The sequence below is a fragment of the Hordeum vulgare genome, chromosome 7H, assembly GCF_904849725.1.
Source record: "Hordeum vulgare subsp. vulgare chromosome 7H, MorexV3_pseudomolecules_assembly, whole genome shotgun sequence".
NCBI classification, from domain to species: domain Eukaryota; kingdom Viridiplantae; phylum Streptophyta; class Magnoliopsida; order Poales; family Poaceae; genus Hordeum; species Hordeum vulgare.
The window spans coordinates 31,217,902-31,236,343 of NC_058524.1; the positions used below are offsets into that span (position 1 = coordinate 31,217,902).

An 18,442-nucleotide genomic window follows, 5' to 3' on the forward strand; every position below is an offset into this window, starting at 1 on the left:
TATGATCAAACACAACTAAGTTTTAATACAAAAACATGATATACCAAATGTTTTAAAAATGATAAGAGCAACCAAAAAGCAACACTCTCTCTCGAAGCCCTATGTTTTATACAACTTCTTCCCCTTTGGCAACAAGTAACCGAAAAGCTTGAAGGTATAGAGCTAAGCGTCACTCTGGCATGATCCCCTCCATGACACGATGAAGCAGCTCCAGTGGTCGTCGAAGGAGTCACTATGAGAGCGTCGGCGAAAGCTTCTGCTGAAGTCCTCCAAGGTGGTGGGCACGGGAGTTGCTGGTGAGGTGTAGATGAAGTGGGTCTCTTTGCTGGAACTCACACTGCAGATGATCTGACCTGAGTCCTGAACTGAGTGTGAGTCTGGAGTGGAGGATTGTCATCTCATCATCATCATCATCGTTGGAGGTGGGGTTAGGCACTTCATCTACATCCTTCTTCAAAGTGTCAACGATAGTAGTCAGTTCAATCACCTTGATATCCAAGTCATGAAACTTGGTTTCCACTATCCTCTTCAAGGCTCTTTTAGTTTTTCAGAATCACGTTCACGTTCTTCTCTATCCTCTCAACTTTGACTGCATTGACCTGAGTAAAAAACTTACCTTCTTCTCCAATCACCTCTATCTATTTTGTCATATATTTTCATGCCACCATTAAATATATTTTTTATATTTATTTTTGCTTACCTTTTAATGTTTCTCTTTCTGCGTACACTACATGTCGGAGTTAGAGTCTATCTTTCTCTACCTCTTTTTTCATATCTACTTATGTAATCGTTAAGTCTTTTTAATCCTTGTTATTATTTTCATTTTTCATGTTCTCGTTATCTTCCTCTTTGAGAGTAGATGTTCTCAACATGAGGTATTTTTCTATCTATTTTGCCATATATCTTCAAGCCACCTTGAAGTGTCTCTTTCCTTATACTTATATGTCATCATTAAGTTTATTTTATGCATCTATGATGTCCTATATTTTGATGCCTCCATTAAGTCACTATTTCCTCTCGATGCCAAAAATCTCATTTATCCTAGTTACTGCTATCACCATCAATTTTCGTGTTTTCTTCCTCTTTGAGAGCATATGTTTCCATGGCTGATGGCTCCAAATTATTCCTTAGGTCTTCCCAATGGCAAGCGCTATTCTTACTACCTTTCTCTTCATCATAGTATCTTGCATTTCTACATAGAGTTTGTAGAAAATATATATTTTGTCTACTACCATCAACACTACTCATAGCCCGAAGAAACTAAAGTCCAAAGATGTCACTCCAACACCTCAACTTTTCATTTTACGTGTTCCATTCCTATGTTTCTTCACATGCCTTTCTTGCTTTATTGTTTTATTTTCTTAAAAATTTATCATTCTTTTTTTTATATATGAACATGTATCATGCATGCATGGATACATGTTTTCAATCTACAAACTTGTTTCAAAATATATGAATAGATTTGAAATATATAGTAACCATTTTGAATAAATAAGTACCATTTTTTATATGTGCACTAAATACTTTTAAATACACGATGAACACTTTTACATACACGGTGAACACTTCTAAAATACGTGATGGGCGTTTTCAGATATCAGATGAATATTTTTCAAAAATGCAATAAATATTGTTCAAAAACACAGAACAGGCATGTGTGCGTGCAAATGTAACTATTTTTATTTACCTTGACTTAATATATATATTCTCTATTTTAAACTATTTCACTTTATCCTTTTAAATGAATAAAAAAATTCCGAATAACCAGTAAAGTAGTAGTTGGGCTGCGGCCCACTGCCGCTGGGGTGCGGTTACCCCTCTTATCCCGCGCCCTACGCGCGGAATAGGAGGTATCGATCATCGTGGGACGGTGGGGGACCGAAATCACTTCCTCGCCCCAAAATCTTGTCGCCACCACCGCCGCCGCCGGCGGCGGCACCTCCTCCCGAAGCTTGTGGCGCCTCGCCACGGCAGCACGCCCAGACCTGTCCCAGCTTGTTAGCTTCCTACGCAGGTCCTCTTAGGCGCCCTTCTTGTCCAGTCTAGCTCCGCCGGCGATGGCAGCCGGGCAGCGATCGGAGAAGAAGAATCCGCCGCCGGAGAAGAAGGCCCCGCTCCCGAAGGTGGTCACGCTGAACAAGGCCCTCAAGTTGGTGAGCCTCGCATCCCCCGACCCCTCGGTTCCCCCTCCTCCTGTTACTCTTCTCTTACCTAATAAGATTGTGTATAAGTGTACTTGTTGAGTGCTTGATAAGATTGTGTATTAGTGTATTTGTTGATTGCATGATAGGATTGTGCCATACTCACCCATTTCATATCTCATTCTCAGGCCCAGGCATGGGTGGACAAAATGAGCGCGCCGGAGCCGGATGAGCTGAATGATAAGGATTTTGAGGGTCGGCCGTCAGGGTACATGATTCGTCTATCCTTCTTGTTAGTATTCATGGGTAATTGGTTTCCGAGGCTGACCAATTTGGTTGTAGGCTTGGTCTTGGTGCTAAAGTGGCACCAAATGCGAAGCGATCAGCTCCCACTGATCCAGTGGAGAGGAGGTTGCTCGGAAAGGTGAATGCGCAGAAGAGGAAGTCAGCGGAGGAGGAGAAAATAAATACTCAGGAGGCGAGCGATGATGATAGCGGTGAGCCTCAAGGTAGAACCAGTGCTTGTAGCAAGAAGAGGGAATTGCCTTCTGTTACTTCAATGCCGTCAGGGAAGAAGGCCAAGTCACAGTTTGTATGCACGAAACCATCTGAATGTTCATACATGGCTTGATGTTCTAGTCGGATTTTTATAAACCCCTAGGTGATTCTATTATCATTAACTGCTTACATCCTACAGTGGGTATATGCTAAATGTGAGGGCTTAGCTGGGCTTGATATTTTTAATGCTTATTGGCAATTCAATTTGAGAAGTTCTAGTGTTGCCTGTCTGAAGTTGAATAGAGCCTGATTTTCTATTTGATTCCCTCAAATTTCTGGACCATCTATTCCAGCTTCATGTCAGACTTGCTCTTACATTTTATATGGAAAAAAATCCCGTTGAAAAGATTTGTTGAGATGTATATATGCTGTATAGGGGCAAGAAATGAACCCTTATTTCTCAAAACAAAATGTTTAGAAGTGCATCCAGTACATTCAGTTAATCCTTTGTGGTTATGTCTGTTTGAGGAACGAAGTTTGTAAGATGTTTGTTAAAATTGGTTTTCCGCTATCATATCTTATTTCCTAAAAGGGCAATCCATGTGGAAGTGAAGGTTCAATAGATCCTTCAAAGTAGACACCTTCTACACATTAGTAGTTTCTGAAGCATCTTGATGCAGTATGGTGGCTTGGGTGTACAGGATGCTAGAGAATCAATAGGAGTACATCAGCAGATGACCCTCTTAAGGCTAGCGATGCAAGGTTTCTGAATGTTTTGAGTTTTGACAATATATGAGTGTCAGGTTTCAAGTCAACTAATGAGCCCATGCTGCTGCGTCGCACCACACCAACCTTGTAAGTTTCAAAAGTTCCCGATACATACTTTTTGTAAGTATCTATCATGTTCTATTTTCTTCACCATTTCGTAAGGTGCCCAACATCCTGGTTTTTCTGTACTGTTCCATGAATGTATATATACTGTTTTTTTCCTGCGTTATTCAGTCAAAAAATATAGAAGTTGAATGACTTCTTCAGATGGCAGTGGACAAACATACTAGATTCAGTGAGTAGTGAGAAGACCATATGAATTTATTGCAAAAATATTCGATGCATGCCTACATAAAAAAACAGGGAACAGGGAGGGGTATGTCTAGTCTGGGAAATTGTGAGGACTTAGTCAGATCCTTATTTGAAGTAGTGCTTCTGTCCTTGGTAATAATCTTCCATTCTGATCAACAAACCATGTCCTATCACGAGAGGATGCTGATATGACTCGAAGTCGCTGCCATGGCCAGCAGGCGTATCTTATTCTTCTTCGACCACTGTCTCTCCCTTTTCTTGCATCTGTATCTTCTCGCTCTATCTGCCTTGTCAACTCTTCTATTATCTGTTGTAACCCAGCAGATCTACTGTCAGCAAGCTTAAGGCATGCATCTGCAGCAGCTTGTGCTGCCATTGCACTGGCGGCTAATTTCTCTTTTAGCTGTATCCTGTTGTTTGCAGCATCTAAGTCTGCTTTTACCCTTCTCAGTTCTTCCCTGAGCAAGGTGACCTGAAAATGCACCTCATTAGAACATGTACATCTCCTCTGATGAATGACTGAATGGGAGTATGGTATCATGCACTATGAAAAGTATTACCAGATATGTTTTCCTGTTATTGTTACTACAAACTCAAGGATTTGAAACTTCGATTTTTCATTCTAAGTGATAAAAGTTGGGCATGTCTATTCCTTTGAATTTGTGTTCTAATTATTTTGAAGAGAAATCATATCAGTTCTGGAACGACGTTAATCAGTCTGAGAAGCCCATTTCGTGACCTCAAGAGGTCCATTTTAATACCTCCTGGTTTAGTTCTTTAATGGCAGCTTTTCCAGCGTCTACCTCCAGTGCACACGCCTCTCTCCATCGTGCAGCATCCTGTTCTACTTCTTTTACCCCGACAGTGAGCTCTTCCACCTTAGGCATGAGAAAGAGACTTCAGATCCTTCTCAATTACAGGACTAGCAAACAAAGAAACTACAGACATAAATAATAGATATGCGTATACACTGTGAAGTAGGAAAATTTCTCGTTCTCCCAGATCCTGTATGTCTGACTCATATTTGATTATCTTCTGAGCCTGTTGAGCAGCGATGAGATGAAAATGATCACAGTCTGACCTGTTGGAGCAGTTTGATATTATCAGTTAGCAGAGATTACAGACAGGATCTCTAGTGGTCCATCAAAAGAATTTATCTTAGACATCTTTGTTCGATGATGACTTAGTCTACCTGGACTCGTCTAAGGCCTGTCTCAGATGATTGATCTCATGATGCAGATTTTTCAGTGTCTTTCCAACTATTGAAGCCTGAAAGGAAATAATGTAGAGGAGATTATTAGCAGAGAAGTTTCTCAATGGGCAATGATTTCAGTTGACAACTAATTAACATAACATGACTGATGGTTTCTAGATGCATTGCATGAAAAATCATACAATAGAGTTTGCATGACAATTGCTTCACAACTAATAACTTCATATTGTATCGGATTATTATCTGAACAACAGAACTATGGCAGCTACAGCGGAGTGATGTAGAACTATTTACCAGACTGTCAACCTCCTGTTTACTTTCTCTTCCATCAGATGCTGCACCGGCACTGGAGCTGCTCATGTCATCCCCTTCTGATTCTCCACTTATAACGTCCATGATGAATCCAAAGCCAACCTTCTGCAATCCCTTCTCAGCAATCTGCAGGATTGAACTTCTTCTCTGATCGGCATCGCCCTTCAACGCATAAAGGCTATTCTCCGCCTCCTCCTTCTCAGTTATAGCAACTTCCAACATGCCCCTAATATCGTGGTTCTCCTTCTTTAAGCTTGATACCATACTCTCCATCCTGCATCTCACCTTCCTTTCTTTGTCCATGGACTCTGAGAGCTTGATCTCCACCTCCTTGGCCAGATCATGAATGCTATGACCCTCCAGTTCCAGGAATCCCAGTCCATCCTTGGGATCAACAGTTGACCGGACAGAAATCCTTTCTGATTTCTCCTCCGAAGCTCTATCCAGGATGTTCTCCAAGATCTCATGCGTCGAGTGGAGCAAGACAACAATCTTCTGCACGGCAAACTTACTTTGGTGATCCATGGCTGGTATCTGCAGATACTTGGTGCAAGAGAAGAGAAGGGATAGCTTTTCTGGTAGGGAAGCAGTACATACCTGACAGTCAAAGGAAACCTTGAAGGGTTGTTGGCTGCTCCCTCCAGAGGCTCGTTTCTTCCTTGGCACATATTCAGGGTTGTGCCATGTCCATGTACGTCCTGAGTATTTGACTCGAACTCAGTTGTTTTTTGCTTCTTTGCATTTGCTGAATTCACGCAAATTTATCTCATTTTTAACAGCAGAAATGTAAATTGTCCATTTCCCTGAGCATGCAAGTTTCCAAACATTTTGGAAGATATTTCATATTTCCAAGTACCATACTATGTATTCTTGTAAACTGCTAATGTGCAGTAGTGTGCTGAAAGCCGAGTTGAGGTGGTCTTGATCATTAATCCTGCTCTGCTTCCAGTACGAAATGTTTGCAAGGACATATCCTTGTACTAGACGGCTTCAACAAAAATCATTTAACAAATTTCGGTAAGAGATATTTCTGTTGGGGAATTAACCATGCTCCCCAACTTGCTCTCGTGATGATTATTCAACAAAATAAATTGTCAAATAGAATTTTGGTGAATCATTTGACTTGCTCTCGTTTGTTCCTTTGAATGAATTATATGTTGATGGTTATCTAAGAAAATGATGGCTCCTTCGATTCAGAAGATTTTTATAAGAATTTTGGAGGATTAGAATTATTCAGAATTTTGTCTATGTTCGTTGTTTGACTTATAGGATTGGACCCTATAGAAAAATTTCCCGAGGAAGATATCATAGGAATTTTAAGGTCAACTCAAACCTCTTTAAAAGAATTTTTTGTTTTTTCCATGATGCAATCAAACAAACTAATATCCGATAGGATTGATATGATCATGCATCCCGATCCTTTTTTTTCATGTTCCCGTGTCTTTAGAATTCCGTGAATCAACTAGGCCCTGCATTGCTAAGGAGAATTTCGGTAAGATATATTTATGAGTTTTTATACATACTATTCCCTCGGTCCCAAATTGTGTGTCTTAGAGCATCTTCAACAATGGTCGTAAAAAACGCACGCGCGGTAAACACCATTTTTAGTGCGCGGGGGACGAATTCGCGCGCTCCAGCGGACGCAGTAAAAAAACGCGCGGTAAACTTTTGCGCGCGCGGGAGAAAGCCGGCGACCGCGTGTCAGATTTGGCGCGTCGCTTTCAGCACGCTATAAAATGCCGCGCCCGTCACGCGGCTGCCCACACAGCCACACGCCTCTCCCTCGCCACGCTCTCGACTCTGCCTCTCCCTCGCCGATCCCTCTGCCGCCATGCCGTCGCGCCGCCGTTCATTGTCGGGCTACCGCGGCGTCCGCGAGCGCCCCTCCGGCACCTACTACGCCGAGATACGGTCCAGCGACGTCCGCCTCGGCCTGTTCGAGACCACGCACCAACAGTCAAGGAACGAACACGTGAGGTAGGTATGAGCTCGGCTCGGCTCATTCCCGCAACCCGCGTCGTGGCGAGGCGGGCGGCGGAGGAGGAGTGCGCGTGGGAACCTTCTCTTCTCACTCTCCAATAGCACGTGGAAGAGAGACCCTTATAAAGGGGTCCAACTTCTCCTCCACTAGCGGGGTGGGACTAAACTTCCCACCACCTTGTCATGCCACCAACTACATGGGCCCTTGAAGATTTTTTCTGAAATTCTCTTAGGGGCCTAAGGCCCATCACTAGTTTCAACATTAAACAAGCTAAATAGAAATGTACCACTAGTCTACTAATGCACTTTGAAAGCATAAGGATCCCAATATTAGTTCTGATAGACTTAATGTATGTATAAGCAATTCAACATAGTGTGTACCATGGATTTTCGCAACAGCATGAACATTTATAAGCTATCTTGCCTCATAATCTTACTCTGTATGTGCACTAGCGCAGGACTGCAGTTGCAGCCGTGAAGGTATCGTCAATGGTGGAGAGGGTACATTGTACCCTCACCCCCCTCCTCTCCTCCGCCTCGCTTCCTGTGTAAATGTGCTTGATTTATTAATGGTTTGGTTCAGGCTGGCGTAAGCCCACCGTAGCACAATCAAAAAATGGCGGAGGGGGTGCAACTTCAGATGGATTGGGTCGCGTTGGAGAGACGTAGAGGTTGAAGGCGTCGAAAAGGTGGCTTCAGAGGAGCGCAGAGGACGGCGGCATCGGACGACGACTTCAAAGGACGGCTCTGTCTCACGGCGGCTTCAAAGGACGGCCGCGTCCCACGGCGGCTTCAGAGGACGGGAGCGTCCGACGACGGTGTCCCACGGCGGCTTCAGAGGGCGGCTTTGTCCCACGGCGGCTTCAAAGGACGGCAGTGTTCTACGGCGACTTCAGAGGACGGGAGCGTCCAATGGCGGCATGTCAAGTGTGGGCAGGCCGGCCGAAGATGCAAGGGCAACGGCGGCGGTCTCAAGCTCCAATTGGACGATATCTTTCTCAAAACAAACAAAAGGGAAGAAAAGAGAGAAAACTAAAATCATATTGGATGTGGCTAGGCCGAGGTCGACTAAGAAAGAAAAGATAAATAACTAAAAAAAAAATTCACACGGAACTCGATATATGATCTCACATATAAGCATCTACTGAGACATAATCAGATATCAGTCGTCTCAGATTTATAGCAAGGCTAATTCAAATTAGTTACTACTACTAAATCTGGAAAATCAATCATATGTGTATTAAGAGTATTATATTCATGAGAAGTATCAAACTCTGAATAATAAAATCGCGTCACTTCATAAAAATAATCATGTCACTTTAGTGGCGGAGCTAGACGTTGATGGTTGGGGGCCAAAAAGATAAAATAACAATTTCCATGGATAAAATACCGTATTTCTTTCAATTTCAGCCATCCCAAAAAACATTCTTCACAAAATACCCAAGGTTGGAGGGGTTGTGGCAACTGCAGCATTGCACATAGCTCCGCCACTGCGTCACCATTTATGAATAGAGGGAGTATCTATTTTGACTATTTGTTTACACTATATATGTACTTGTAAAATTATTATTTTTACAATTTTTGAACGTTGGAAAATGTGATTATCAATATTTTAGGAAAAGGGACCGAGGCCATTTTCTATATTCAACTATTTTGATTAATGCAAACCAGCCTGTGGTTCGATGGTTAGGAAAACAGGGGTATTCTCAGCCCATCAGGGTTAAAGTTTTAGACTTCACACTGGTGCTCGTATTTTTCTGGATTTATTTCAAGCCTTTTGGCGATGTGCATTTAGTGAGAGGAGACGTTCCTACCGACTACGAAGGGGTTTGTGGCGACTTCGTCAATCTCAAGATGATGTGTCTGCTCAGTTTCGTTCAAAAAGGATTATTCTCATAAATAATCATATTTTCCCTGCACAACTGACGTGTAGGTATAACCATTTTATTTCCATCAAAATTTTCTTACTGAAATGCATCTGCATTCCTACATATACCATACACACGTAGAAAAGTATGATTGATAAAAGTTGTTGGAGAGTAATGACTTTCCGTAGAAAAAGTATGATTGATAAAAGTTGTGGAGAGTTAACAAACATAACATTAGTCATTGATACAATGCATGCAAAACTATGAAAGAGGAGAAGAGATTCACACAAATATACTATCTTGGACATCTTTTTATGTTGGTGAGTCCCCATCAAATATTATATAATGATCGAATAGTTGATGTTGGACAAGGAAGACACCATAATGTGTTATGTTTGTTTACATTCACATGAAAGTTATATTATCATGGATCCTCTAACATGTGATGCTTGTCTAGGATCTTTTGCTAGTCCAAAAATCCGCACTAAGTAGAAATACTACTTGTGCATCCATAACCTTTGAACCAGTTTCTTGCCATGAGTGTTCACCACACCTACCTATGGATTGAAATAGATCCATCAAGTAAGTTTTCATTGGTGCACAAAGCAATAAAAATTACTTCTAAATATGTATGATCTTTTATTGTAAAGGAACATAAACTTTGTACGATCTAGTGATAACAAAGAAATAAAAGTGACAGACTGCATAATAGAGGTTCATATCATAAGGGGTAATATAAAGTGATGTTCCTTTACATTAAGAGATTGCACAGCCTAAATTTAAAAGCGCATGGCAACCTCTGCTTCCTTCTGCAAAGGGTCTATCTTTTACTTTCATATATTTACTTTTATGCAAGAGTCAATAATGTTTATCCCTATTCTAATCTATTAATTATTTAGTTGGCAAGCATTATGTGTTGGGGAAACATCCAAACATATACATATCCAGTTGGATCTAGGTGATCATGAGTTATTATTGGTGACATTATCCTTAAAGTAAATAAGTTGGATGGCCAAAAAAATGAAGTCCCTATCTTCCTATGTGTCCAATAGAAACGTTTGCTTCAAAAATATGCATTGAGTGTTAGCAAGCGTAGAAGACTAATTGATGGTTGAGTCTGTGAACTTGCTAAAATAAAAAGCTCTTACATAGACTCTTTTGTGAAATAAGATGAATTGTGATTGTCTCAATGACTAAGAACATAGTTTGTTGATTGTTAATAAAGTTTATACTCCATACTTCAATAATTGTGGATAGATTATTACTTATTTATGAGAAGTTATATGATGAAAACTTGATGCTATGTTAATATTCATGATGCCCTCATGTCTGTATTTTATTTTTATAAACACATCTCTCTCTCTCTCTCTAATTTTGTGGTCACTATTATTAAGTTCGGCTTTCGCTTGAGGACAAGCGAGATCTAAGCATGGAGGAGTTGATACGTCCACTTTTCATCATGATTTATTATTGAGAATTATGTTATTTTTGGTCATTATTACATTTTATAATATAATTATTATGTCTTTTCTCTCTTAATTTACAAGGTACATCATAAAGAGGGAGATTATCAAAAATTGGAATTATGGACCTGAAAACCAAGAAAAAGGCTAAAAATTCTTTGGACTCTAAATGACTTGAAACTTCAGGAGGATTATTTGTGGATTATATCTGAATTTATGGAACGAAGAAGTGCCAGAGGAGGGGGCACTTGTGGCTTCCAAGGCAATAGTGTGCGGCCACACCCCCTGGGCGCGCCCTGATGGCTTGAGAAATCCATAGGCAGGCCCAGGCCCCCCTCTTTTGCTATATGATGCGTCCTAACCTAAAAAAATCAAGAGGATATTTTCGGGACGAAGCGCCGCCGTCTTGAGACGAAAACCTGGGCAGTAGCGCTTTTTCTCTCTAGCAGAGAAATTTTGCTGGGGAAACTTCGCTCTGGAGGGGAAAATCGAAGCCATCGTCATCACCAATGCTTCCTCCTTCGTGGAGGGACCAACCTGCATCAACATCTTCACCAGCACCATCTCGTCTTAAACCCTAATTCATCTCTTGTATTTAATTTTGTGTCAAAACCTCAGATTGATACATGTGGGTTACTAGTAGTGTTGATTACATCTTGTAGTCGATGCTTGGTGGTTTGTTTGGTGGAAGATAATACGTTCAGATCTTTTTACCATATTTATTATACCTATGATATTGAACATGATGATGATTTGTGAGTAGTTACTTTGTTTCCAAGGACATGAGAGAAGTCTTGTCATAAGTAACCATTTGAAGTTGGTATTACTTTGATATTTTGCTATCTTGTTGCTTCCTTTAGTGGTTTCATGTGAACGTCGAGTAGATGGCACTTCACCGTACTTGGGACTAAGGGAAGACACTGTGGAGCAATAAGTAGATGATGGTTTGCTAGAGTGACAGAAGCTTAAACCCTAGTTTATGCCTTATTTCATAAGGGGCTGACTTGGATCCACATGTTTCATGCTATGGTTAGACTTAGTTTAATTCTTGTTTCGTAGTTGCAGATGCTTGTGAGAGGGGGTAATCATGTGTGTTGCTTGTTCAAGTAAGAAAAACACCTTAGCACCGGTTCACCCACATATAAATTATCAAAGTAACAAACGAGAATCAACTCAACATGATGAACCTGATTAGATGAAAATTCTCATGTGTCATCGAGAGCGTTTTCCTTTATATAAGAGAACTTTCAGCCTTGTCCTTTGCTACAAAAAGGAGTGAGTAACCTTGCTACACCCTTACTACTTTTGTTACTTGTTACTTGCTACCAATTATCTTGCTACAAAATTATCTATCACTGGTACTCACAGCACTTGCAGAGAATACCTTGCTGAAAATTGCTTAACATTTTCGTCTGCTCTTCGTTGGGTTCAACACTCTTACTTATCAAAAGGACTATATTGATCCCATATACTTGTGGGTCATCACCGGTCGACGACGGAGGCGGTTGGTGATGGCTAATGGCGGTGCCTAATATGGATCGAGCGGCTTTCCTCCTCCTGTTCAGTATGCTTCTGAACACGGATTTGGGTCGTAGGATGCCGATCCTTGATGTGGATGGAGCTAGACATTCAGATTAGGAGAAATCCATAGTCGGCACTCGTCCACCGCGACGGCGGTGATGCCCATGGGCGTCGTTTTTTCTTCATGGAGACGTTTGTCAGATCTGCTTCCACCTCCATAACGCCATTATTTCTTGGGTAAAACCCTAACTATGGTTGGTGGTGATGGTGCCTTTGGCGTTATTCCCTTCTTGAAGGTGGCGACTTGGGACACTGTTGGCTGGTGGACGCCGTGGGGTTGCCATTGGCGGTGATCTACATCAGGAGATGGTGCGGTGTGGCATCTATCGCGTCGGTGATGGAGGGTCTTGGCCGCGTGGCACGACGGGGTCTCGGAGATGGATGTGTGTTGATGGACACATGCAGGATGGTGACGCTATCTGGCGTCGTGGTGGCGTCAATGGCAGTTCGGCCTAACAATGTCATTGTGTGGGTCTCTTCTGAAGTTAGGATAGCAGGAGATGGAGGTGCCAAATTCTAGAGAGAACGCATGCGATGCACACTGAGGGTCGGTTAGATCGATTGATGATCTCGGCTGGCCGGCGAGCGACTTGGTGAGGCCACCGGCTTAGATGATGTGTGTTGGTGCATGGCCAGGGCACATAATCAAGCTAGTAGATGTAACGATATTGATTGCCATGAAGCTGGTTTTGGATTGCTCCATGTATTTGACTTCTGTCGACTCTGCATAGGTCGATGTAGAGGTCGAGGATTATCTACTTAAAAAAACACCATTTTATAAGGAAAGAGTTGTCGCACATCTATGTATAGGGGCCGTGTAGTATTTGACTTGAAAGCTGCCTAACCGTACACTCCCCAGAAAGTTAGTCATTTCTTCGAGGGGGGTATTGGGTGCCGGCGCCGGCTCGAATGCTCGCGTCGGTTACAGTGCAGCTCTCGGATTAGGGTTCCCTTAACCGTCAGATTTTCTCTCTTGTCCTCAACCTCGAGCCACGAACGCGAGCACCTCGCCAGCCATCCTCGTCCAACGCACAGCGGCGCTCCCCGCCCCTCCTCTCTCACTGTCCCCGGCGGTCAAGGGGTTCTTCTCCCGTCGCCCTCTCTCGCCGGGCGTCCTCGTCGCTGGTCGCCGTCCTTGCAGAGCCACAAACGTGAGCACCTTACCGGCCATCCTCATCCAAAAAACCGCAGCCCCCACCCCACGGTTGTCGAGGGGTCCTTCTCCCGTTGCCCCATCTCACTATCGTTATCAAGATCGTTGCTTGTAGCAGAGGCTGCCGACGGTAAAAACTTTTTCCCCTGAAGCTGGTTCAAGCTTTTTCGCACATATGGTTGAAGCTTTTCCTAGAACGGTTGTAACTTTTCTGATTGTGCAGTGTATGGTTGTAGCTTTGTCTCTCAATGGTTGGAGCTTTTTTCATCTATGGTCGAAGCTTTTCTATCAAGGGTTGCAACTATTATCTTTTAGCAGCGCTCGGTTAATGCGCTCTCTATCATTTCTGTTGCAACTTTTCTCATCAACTGTTGTAGCATTTTATGTCAACGGTTGTAGCATTCCGTCATGGCAATGACCGCTTGCAACTTTTTATATGTCTGGTTGCAGCTTTTTTCATCAGCGATTGTAGCATTTTATGTCAAGGTTGTAGCATTCCGCCATGGCAATGACCGCTTGCAACTTTTTATATGTCTGCTTGCAGCTTTTTTCATTAATGGTTGTAGCATTTTATGTCAACGGTTGTAGCATTTCGCCATGGCAATGACCGCTTGCAGGTTTTTATATGCTTGGTTGAAGCTTTTTCATCTGGGTTTGAAGTTTTTTCAAATAACCGTTGAAGCAATTTTGGGTAACGTTTGCAACACTTGTATATGCGCGGCCCGACCATGGCGGCAGACGACGAGGACAACGGGCGGAGGCTGGATCCGACGACGCGGGCGGACGACGGGGGCGAGAACTGGCAATGCGGGCGGACGACCGGGACATGGACCGGTGATGTCGGCGGCAGCAGCGCAGGGGCGCCCAGATGATGGGTCCCCTCGGCCATGCGCATGTGAATCGTTCCGCTGGGATGAGAAAAGATCGGACGGGTCGTGTGCGTGCGGCCGAACGTTCGGTCGGCACGCTGTCGAAAAACGTTTCCCTTTCCTCGGAGAGCTTTACAAAAAAAGCCATTTCTTCGGACAGAAGACACCCAGAGTTAGGTAGACGTACGCGTCCGCCTCCGTGTTTCTGTGGCGGCTTGTCATAAAAAGACACGCCGTTGTCGATGAAAGAATAGTTAATCACGCAAAGCGAATACATGCATATACAGGCTGGTTATCCACGAGCAGCGCACCGCAGTGCCAATAGAACTCATTTCAGACAACGCAAGTGATAGTTAGGCAAGTCCCCATGGCTATGAGGTGCTTGCTGCTATTGGCGGCGTCCCTTGTAGCCGGATCATGTAGACACCACGGGGAAGCCCGGCCACTGGTGCCGGCGGTCATGCTGTTCGGTGACTCGTTGCTCGACACAGGCAACAACGACTACATCGACACTGTCGCCAAGGCAAATTTCCCTCCATACGGTAGGGACTTTGAGGACCATATCGCCACAGGGAGATTTTGCAACGGCAAGATCCTCAGCGATTTCATAGGTTAGTCGCAGTTTTACTCGACCGATCTTGTTGGATAGATGCATCCCGCAAGTGTGTTGAACTATTGATCCTGTATTAGTTGTTTTGTGAAAAAAAAAAAAACTGGAGTTGTTTCGTGAATGGATATATTCAGGTGAAATCCTGGGGTTTACTAGCTCCCCCTATGCATATCTCAGCCCGGACGCGTCGGGAGAGAATCTTCTTAGTGGAGCTAACTTTGCATCGGCCGCATCCGGCTATTACGACCAAACGGCGCATATGTATGTAAGTATATAATATAACAATTACGGATTTGGTGAGAATTAACAAAGTCTCATGTAACTCCTATGCCATTTGATTTTACACGGCTGTTTTTTTCATTTTGGACTAGACTTAGTGAATTCTCATACGAAGGAGAGCTAACCACTGCTTACTTTCATATGCATTAATATTAAATCTGCTCTTGACTTTCCCCTCAACAAAAATCTTGCCTTAGCCACACGAGGATGGATCACCTTTGTAAAACAATAAGATTTTAATTTTCCTCTTTCATTGAGCGTAATGATGTCTATCTTGGAAATTTTTTGTGTCGCAGAACGTTATCCCTTTGTCCCAACAGTTAGAGTATTTCAAAGAATACCAACATAAGCTGGAAGTGCTAGCTGGGAGCAGCCAGGCTCAGTCTATCATCTCAGACTCACTCTATATCATCAGTGCTGGTTCAAATGATTATCTCTTTAACTACTACATCAAACCTTTCATCTATAAGTCCCCGGACCAGTTCTCTGACCTCCTTATCGGGATCTTCAACAACACTGTAGCGGTAAGAAACATCAAAGATGCAATTCTGGGCCATGATTATGATCAAGAGATTCTCAAACCTTGAACCAACTGTAGGAACTTTACGGCATGGGAGCTCGGCGCATCGGTGTTTTCTCTTTGCCAAGTTTTGGTTGTGCTCCCTTAACAATCACAGTGTTTGGCCATGGGGGCAATGACACATGCGTAACAAGGCTCAACAACGACGCCCAGAGGTTCAACAGAAAGTTAAGCACATCCGTCGACGTGATGTCGAATTGGTACCACGATCTCAAGATTGTGGTTCTCGATTTGTACACACCTTTGCACAGCCTCGTCACCTCCCCTCGCTCACAAGGTAACATTATAGCAGCATTTCAATGCATCTGATCCAGCAGATCACCTATGTGTGGGTTTTGGCACCAGGATTCACAGAGGCAAGGCGAGGATGCTGTGGTACAGGGACGGTGGAGGCTACGGTGTTTCTCTGCAATCCCATATCGATCGGTACTTGTCCAAACGCAACAGTGTACGTGTTCTGGGATTCGATCCACCCCACAGAAGCGGCAAACAAATTGATCGCGGATTCCCTCATCGATGGCATCAACCTTCTTGTTATGTAAATCATATTGCTGGCACCATTTATATGCTTGATCTTAAGTGTGTCAGACTGTCAGCTATGCAGCCTTTCAGCCAAAAATGGTTTGCTTTAAGTAGCTCAAAAGCTATTGGTGCTAAGAACCCATGTTTTTAAGGAGAAGTGCCCCTCGTCCAATCATATCACCAACAAGTTACACCACACGTTTTCTATGGACGAGAGAAACCAAACCAATCGAAATTACAAGGAACTAGCGCAAGGAAAGAAAAAATTGCAAAAACCTGGGTCCAACTTGCCAATTCCATAAAAACGCGACACCAACCCTTGATGCGTTGCCGACCGCAGAACAGGCGTCACCACATACATATTGTTTGGAGTGTTTATTGGTGCGAAGAACCAGTCAGGACAACCTATTCCCGGAATTGCTAATTCTCATTTGATGAATCCAGCTGATCAGCGACATGAGAATTTGTTTAATTCACAATGGGGTTATAAACACTAGATCCCGGCGCCATGGTTCATGCAACCTAATGTTTGTAGCATGTACTATTGAATAGTTAGGGTGGTCATAGTGAAAAGTAACTTATAGTGTAAGTCTTATACTATTAACAAGCATATGCTACTAATCTATGTTATTATCTTCATAATGAATAGTAACATATTTGTGGTTCGTACAAACTTTTATTTATTTACATGTTGACTTATTTTGCCTTAGGGCGAGAGATGTTACGATAACATACTGTGTTACCACAAACACCTCTCTCCACCACGTAAGCAAACTTGGCTTAGGGTGTGTTATGTTGGAAATATGCCCTAGAGGCAATAATAATTGTGTTATTATTGATTTTGATGTTCATGATTAATATTTATATTCTATGCTATAACTGTTATGGTTCTTGAATATGCAATTTAGAGAAAACTCACGAGCACGTATGAAGTTGTAAATGTTAAAACTAGATTCCTAGTCTTGCCTCTAGAACTAGCTCAAATGCTGATTGGTGGTTCGTTTTCCTCATCATGAGCATGACAATAATGCTATCAACATTTGAGAGCACGATGTTAGTAGAACACTCGTGTTAAATTGACCAAAGTTGTTTGTTATACTTAGAGATAAAATCGTCAAAATTATATAGTCCATAACACATAAGTTAGCATATGGTTGATTCCTTCAACCATGAGACAATCAAGTCACTCCATACCATACGATGCACTTTGGAGTTGTTTTAACGACATCTGTAACAAGAGAACAAGAAAATATAACAAACCGATAACGAGGAGCTCGGTATAATGAATGTATGTTGGTCTACACAGATACCGGTATACCTCACCTCGTATTCTGTAAAATAATTTGAAGCAAAATAAATAATATATGATAACCAAAGTTTCACTCGCATGTAATTCATGTGAGTATAGGGATCAATATGGATGTCCACAGTTCTGCTATTGGTCATTGGACCAAAGGTGTATTCGTTCATGTCTATATTTCATCGAACCTCTAGGGTCAATACTTAAGGGTTTATGATCTGTTGAGTTCTATTGGAGTTAAGAATATGACAAAATATTATCAAAAAAGTTTAAAAAATAAAAGAAATAATTTCGGGAGAAACTGAAAGTTTTTTGGGGCTACCGGAAGGGTTTCGAAGAATACCCAACAATACGGGATAGGTGAAAATATGTCAGAGGACCTAATAATAATCACTACAAAATCTTCTCTATTTTGCGGCATTTCACTTGTGTCATGTAAAACTATTTTTCATCACCAAATATGGTATGGTCACGTATTTTGGTCGTCACCATCACCATCACCAAAGTGTTGTCATAGAAAATAAAATCTTGACGATATCACTTCCTCCATAACGAGAGATCATGTCATAGGTGATCAACCCAAATTTATCACTGATGGACATTTTTGGTGATGGTCCAAAATGTCACCTATAATAGACCAATCTGTCGCATAAGATCGCTTTTGGTGACGACAATCTGTTACTACTAATCGGTCCGTAGGTTTGACTAGTCAAAGATTTTGACAACTAGGACCATCAGTTGCTCATGTGGTTGCTTCCATGTGGGTCCGCGGTGGGTTTTATCACTGACGGTGCCGTCAGTACTAAGTCAGGAGTCAATTTTGACCGGTCAACATTCCTGACATATGGACCAGAAGATGCTGATGTGGCTGCTCACATGTGGGACAATGCATTGTTTTTCTATGACGATATGTTCTTTGTTTGATAGATAAGCAACGTTGATAGACAAGCAATGAACCTATAAATACACAAAGAACATTAATGGACCGTCACT

At 42.4% G+C, this 18,442-nt stretch overlaps 3 protein-coding genes across 3 annotated transcripts; 2 read left to right on the top strand and 1 right to left on the bottom strand.

Moving 5' to 3' along the window:
• The first annotated feature begins 1,869 nt into the window (after positions 1–1,869).
• On the top strand, positions 1,870–2,956 carry LOC123411748. Its single transcript, XM_045104714.1, has 3 exons — positions 1,870–2,153; positions 2,330–2,409; positions 2,484–2,956. Exons 1-3 carry the CDS (start codon positions 2,058–2,060, stop codon positions 2,770–2,772), a joined length of 465 nt encoding a protein of 154 aa, XP_044960649.1. The 5' UTR covers positions 1,870–2,057; the 3' UTR covers positions 2,773–2,956.
• On the bottom strand, positions 2,783–6,244 carry LOC123411747 (uncharacterized protein At3g49055). Its single transcript, XM_045104712.1, has 5 exons — positions 5,227–6,244; positions 4,912–4,988; positions 4,689–4,800; positions 4,481–4,597; positions 2,783–4,191 (listed from the first exon to the last, which is right to left on the bottom strand). The coding sequence occupies exons 1-5, from the start codon at positions 5,767–5,769 to the stop codon at positions 3,817–3,819; spliced, it is 1,224 nt and encodes a 407-aa protein (XP_044960647.1). The 5' UTR covers positions 5,770–6,244; the 3' UTR covers positions 2,783–3,816.
• Positions 6,245–14,431: 8,187 nt separating this feature from the next.
• On the top strand, positions 14,432–16,284 carry LOC123410651 (GDSL esterase/lipase APG-like). Its single transcript, XM_045103592.1, has 5 exons — positions 14,432–14,769; positions 14,903–15,033; positions 15,344–15,571; positions 15,646–15,904; positions 15,973–16,284. The coding sequence occupies exons 1-5, from the start codon at positions 14,526–14,528 to the stop codon at positions 16,167–16,169; spliced, it is 1,059 nt and encodes a 352-aa protein (XP_044959527.1). The 5' UTR covers positions 14,432–14,525; the 3' UTR covers positions 16,170–16,284.
• Positions 16,285–18,442: the final 2,158 nt, after the last annotated feature.